We start from the raw sequence: 6,006 nt of genomic DNA on the forward strand, positions 1-6,006 counted from the left end.
TTGCCATCAACCACGAGTTGTATGTGAAAGAAATGAAGACTTCGTAGACATATTGTTGGTTAGACAAGTGGACTAGAGAAAGGAAAAAGAAAGGAGTAGACATTCACAAAAATAGATGTGTTACATTTTGGTTCATACAAAAAATGGGACAGAAAACATCTAAAAATAAATGTGTATCTATTTAAGCGTAAGCGGCAACAGAGTTAAACGGAGAGTAAATTTGTTATTTGCAAAAAAAAAAATGGTAGTTTTTGGTAAATTTCTAAAATACCAGGAGTGAATTAGAAATACAAAAACATTAGTGATTTATTTTTTTATTTTAAAAATTATGAATTTTCTGTGGGCGATTTACTAGAGAAAGGAAAAAAAAGAGACATTCACAAAAAAAAATAAATTATCATTTTTATCTATAAAGTTTTAAGGTAGTGTTTGTTTTAAAGTACTATGGCAAAGACTGATGAGAGATTGTGACTCAATATTATGTTTGTTGGCTCAGAGACTGATACTAAAATTTCAGTATTTTAGTACCTCCAAAAAGTGAGAACACAGAGGACTGAAATTTTTAGAGATGGAAACTGAAACTTTAATAACATTTTATACCTAAAATACCCTCATTTCAATTAATTAATTCTAATTTTATCCTTTGTACAAATTAAATTAGAACTTCATTCTTGTTTCAATTTCTGTCTCTCATTTTGCATCAAACAAAATACTGAGATTTATTTCAGTCTCTGTATCTGAGTCTCAATCTTTCAGTCTCTGTCTCTCTACCAAACGCTACCTAAATGCTAATAAATTTACTCACAAAACAATAAAATTGAAGTTGTATTTATGAAAGATGGTTCTATACAACAAAACTATTCAAATCTTAAAAAACTACCCAAAATTCTAAATTACCCTTCTTAACCTAACCTAACCCACCCCAATCCCTAACCCTTTACCACCATTAAAATTCTTCTTCTCCAACCCTTATTCACATCTACCACAACCGCCAATGCCATTGTCACCACAACCACCACTATTGTCGCTTCCTTTTCTTTATCATCAGCACCATCCTCTCTTTTTTCGTCGATAAAACTTTAGGTTCTTTGAAAATTCCTCCTCAAAGAGAAAAAAATCGAAGACAAAGCTCGCAGATAAAATTGGATCTAATGTGGTTGGGTACCATGAGATAAAATGCTCACTTCTATAGCTGATTTTGCTCGGAAGAATCTCAACAAAGGTGAAGAAGTACCTCTAAATAAAAATTCCTGAAAGTATTAACGTGCTCAAGATACTTGAGCCCTAGCTACAAGAAGAAGAGGTAGTTTGAGATCAAAGAGGAGCTTTTGGAGGCTATTGAGATGCTTTGGACAGGTCTGATAGTTGATACCGTTGAGAAATTGGCCGCTGTGGGATAGGAGGTGGATAAGGAGCAGCTGGCGTTGACGAGAGCTCCCACCCCAATTGCTCTTTCATCGTCGTCTGCTGCTCTCTCCGCCATGAAATTCTCTTTCTCTTCGACTCTACCCTCCTCCTCCCTCCTACTGTTCTCTACTACAATTTCCTATCGTTGGAGTCAGTCATGGCCTTGTTTACATCATCACCGTCCACCATTGTCACTCCCTCGCCATCTGCAATCCTTCGCGTGCACCATTGTCACTCCCTCGTCCATCTGTAATCTTTCTCTTTGTCCCTATTTGGTTTCTTGCAACCCTGCTATTACCATTCTTTCTACATTGTCACTGTTACCATCTCTTTTGATCTTCTTAATCAAGATTACAAGGTTGTTAGCATGGCTACCACTTCCATCAATGTGTGCCACATTTGCACGTGCTGGAATTCCTCGAATACATGTGCCTTGTCGTCCGTAGCCTTTGTCACAATCTCTTCCTTCATTTCTCGATCGATCGCCCCACTATTCTGGATATCCCACAATCTGAAAGCATCCTTTAACATCACGCCCACTTTTGTCACAGTTAGAGCATATTGTTGATTTTTGGCTATGATCTCCTCATCCTTTCGTCCTGTTCCCTGCCTGCATTGCGAATCCCACAACCAACCCTCTTTCTTCTGATGTCTTAGCAATCATTTTCACTCTCTCTTCTTAGACTAGCATTGCGTATACACGATTCAGCAATGACAAAGGATTTGTTGCTAGGATATTTGATCGCACTGTTCCGTAACTCGCATCATCTAGACCCATCAAAAATTGGTGGACTCTCTCTTCTTCTCTTCACTTCTCAAGTTGAGGACCAATCCCACACGTACATCTACCACACGTGCATTTGGGAATTTGTTCATACTGTGCTAATTCATCCCACAATACTTCAACTTCCCATAATACGCCGTCATGGTCATTCCTTCCTGCTTGCATCTTGTCAGATCTGACTTCAATTGTTGTATTCGTGGTTCGTTCACAGCAGAAAATCGTTCTTTGATATCTTTTGCGTGTTCTCAACATAGGCAACGGTTGACCATAGGCTTGGTTCGATCGTGTTCAAGATCAGGTGCATCTTTTTCTAGTTCCGTGAGAGTTCCATCGATAAATTTCCATTTCCTCCGAGCTCGAAGAGATATTTTCACTGCTTTAGCCCATTCTTCATAATTTTTCCATGCAGCTACACTTGTGTGATTACATTTCTTAGGTTGTCACTCGCATTAAGGTCATACGACGAGTAAATTTTTTTAGTTTCTTTTTTTGAAGCCTCTAATTTATTTGCAGAGTTCTTTTCTAATTTTGCTGCCATAATTATGCAACCTAGGTTCTTTTTGTGTCTGTCGATATTAGAATCGCTCTAATATCATATATATATCATATCAATAATATTTTTATATATATCTAAATTATCCATTAATAGAAAACAAAATTTTCAAAGACGAATTTCGTAACTTTTTTATTTCAAATTTTTGGGATAATAGATTTATCAGAGCTGAATTGTTTTTTTTTTTTAATTTAAAAACACAAAATAGGAGGGTGATCTCATTTTTTTTGAGAGAAAAGAGGAAGAGAGGGAAACTTACCAGAAAAGAAAATTAAAGAGTTCCTAAAAAAAATTGTCCATAATTCATATGCACATTATGAGTAATGTTAAATTTAGTTACCAAAAATGACTTATCTTTCCTTCTCCATTTCTTATCCGGTCCTTCTCAATTATTCTTTTGGGAACTTCTTTCCACTGTCAGAAAAATATATATAAGGGTGATCATAAGTTCACAACAACATAACAAGTCATATACATTAATCATCATCATTACCACCATGGCTGATGAATCTAAGAACCTTCACATAGTTATGTTTCCATTCCTTGCATTTGGTCACATTCTTCCATTCTACGAGCTTGCAAAACTCCTAGCTCAAAAGGGTCACAAAATTTCATTCATTTCCACACCTAGAAACATCAAACGCCTCCCTAAACCGCCACTAAATTTACAACCTTTTTTAGAACTTATAGAACTTCCTTTGCCCCAAGTAGAAAATCTCCCTCAAAATGCAGAATCAACTATGGATATTCCACACCACATGGTACCATATCTCAAGAAGGCTTTTGATGGTCTTGAAGAACCTTTGAGTAAGTTTCTAGAGAGTTGCACACCTCATTGGATCATATATGACTTTGCACCTTATTGGCTACCACCAATTTCCTCTAAGCTTGGCATCTCATGCATAAATCTATATATTTTTACTGCATTTGTTCAGATTACCACTTTAAATGCCCTTCTAAATCCAAATTCTGCTGAAAAAGAAGTATCCAAAGGTGTATATGAGTTTCTTACTCTGCAGAATGAGTCAGGGGTTACAGATGCATTTCGAATTCAAGAATCCATTCGAGGTGCTGCTGCGATTTCTATAAGAAGTTGCATGGAGGTTGAAGGTGAATCTATAAGATATATTGAATATCTTTGCAAGAAACCAGTTATTCCAGTTGGGTTGTTGCCACCACCTTTACCACAAAATAGTATCCAAGACAATAACAAAGATGAAAATTGGAACACAATTCTTAAGTGGTTAGATGAACAAGAAAAAGAGTCAGTGATTTATGTAGCATTTGGAAGTGAAGTAACACTAAGTGATGAAGAGTTCATTGAGATAAATATGGGATTGCATCTATCTGGTTGTCCATTTTTTTGGGTTCTCAAGAATAAAAAAAATATCCCTAATGAGTCAAATAATAACAAACTTGGAATTATATGGAATGATTGGGCACCACAGTTAAAAATATTAGCACATAAGTCTATTGGAGGGTTTTTGAGTCATTGTGGTTGGAGTTCTGTAATTGAGTCTCTTGAATTTGGTTGTCCACTTATTTTATTGCCCTTCCAAGGTGAGCAAGAGTTGAATGCTATGGTTGTGGAAGGAATGAAAGTAGGGGTAAAAGTGGAAAGAAATGAAGGTGATGGAAAATTCACAAGATATTCCATAGCCAAGGCATTGAGAACTATGATGTTCCAAGAGGAAGGAAAGAGTTGTAGAAGGCATGCAGAGGAGAAGAAGAGCAAGATATTTGGGAGCATGGAGATTCAGCAAAAATACATTGATGACTTTGTTGATTATATGCAAATTCATAGACCTATTAAGAATAATTAATTAAATAAAGATCAGCTCTCATTAAGAGATTTTTCTATGCATGTTATCCTTCTGTTTGTGTTAAAAAGCATTAGCTATTAAGGTGTGAATTATGTCATGCTTTATTTTTAAGATACAAGGTTTATTTGGAGTTCTAAAATAAGCAAAGTGTATGTATTCTTTTTGGAAAACAATGTATGCCAATTTCATATTCTACTCAAATAAAATATTGCGAATATAGTTGATTTTATTGAAATAATACTTAAATATTAGATTAGAATTTAATACTTAAAAAAATATTTGCTTAACATCGATAAATAAATAATACTCTTTTATCATATAAGATACATAGTAGATACACAGTAAATACACAACCCCTTTTTTCTAATTTCTTCTATTTCTAACCATTTTAATCTTTCTTAGCAAGCAGTATAAGTGGAATCCAATGTGATTTAGTTAGTATTTTATTTATTATTAAAATATAACTATTAAATAATATGTCAAGTTAAGTAGCAGGGATATAAATAATATAAACAAAATAATTTTTTTAATATTAAAAAAATTATTTTCACTTTCTTAAATTTTCTTTTAATAATATGATATAAACCACATGTCTCTTATTAGTATTAAAAATTGGTGAGGAAAGAAGCAATTTTCTAATAAAAAGGAGATAGATAGAGTTGGTTTGATTGATTATGTTAAGATTCTAGAATAAATAATAAAAATAGTTAAATTAGTTATCCCTTTTTATCAATTGTTCAAAATTTAATTAGACAATAAATAACAGGGTCCATCTACTGTATAGATGCATTTTTGTACAGACTTACAGATTTTGATTTAAAAGCGTATCATTAAAAGTGTTGCTTAAAGAGAAAGTGTTACTCTTAATCGTTAACTTAGCTCTGATACCAATTTTTAAAGTTGTCTTTTCTTTTAATTTCTTTTTCGAAATTTCTATTAACTCTTCGAATAATTTGCCAATTCATAAAAAGTATTGATCGTATTACTAGTATTTATAATTCTGATTTTTATAATTTTTCAATCTTGTTTTAGTTTATAATATTCTTTTTTGCATGGATTATTGTATATAAAATCTTTTATCTGTTTGTCTTTTTCTTTAATATAATTTCTTAAATCCTCAAAAACTTCTTTTATTTCTACACTTTCTGTTGTTTCTAAATATCTTTTTAATTTTTCAACTTCATTTTCCATTTTTTCTTTTAACAGTTTTAAGTCATAATATGATTTTCCAGGCATTTATAAATTTTTTAAGTTTAACTCCAACTTGTTTATATTTATTCTTGTTTCTATCCTTTTTATTATAAGGTCATCAATTTCGATCTGAAGATTATTTAATTCCCTTTTATACTCCTTTATTTTACTTTTTAATTTTTTCGCCCTTTTCTTTTTTTTTTCTGGTTTTTCAATCTTTGTATGCTTTATCTTAGAATTTCTGCAAA

The 6,006-nt window shown here is 32.8% G+C and overlaps 1 protein-coding gene across 1 annotated transcript; it reads left to right on the forward strand.

The window, feature by feature from the left end:
• The first annotated feature begins 3,196 nt into the window (after positions 1-3,196).
• Positions 3,197-4,656, forward strand: LOC107486771 (putative UDP-rhamnose:rhamnosyltransferase 1). Its single transcript, XM_052259997.1, has one exon. The coding sequence runs from the start codon at positions 3,242-3,244 to the stop codon at positions 4,565-4,567; it is 1,326 nt and encodes a 441-aa protein (XP_052115957.1). The 5' UTR covers positions 3,197-3,241; the 3' UTR covers positions 4,568-4,656.
• The last annotated feature ends 1,350 nt before the right edge of the window (positions 4,657-6,006 follow it).

The sequence above is a fragment of the Arachis duranensis genome, chromosome 4 (genome assembly GCF_000817695.3).
Source record: "Arachis duranensis cultivar V14167 chromosome 4, aradu.V14167.gnm2.J7QH, whole genome shotgun sequence".
Classification (NCBI taxonomy): Eukaryota; Viridiplantae; Streptophyta; class Magnoliopsida; order Fabales; family Fabaceae; genus Arachis; species Arachis duranensis.

Excerpts from the sequence above, each read along its gene's own strand:
- LOC107486771 (XM_052259997.1), top strand. The coding sequence starts at position 3,242 with ATGGCTGATGAATCTAAGAACCTTCACATAGTTATGTTTCCATTCCTT.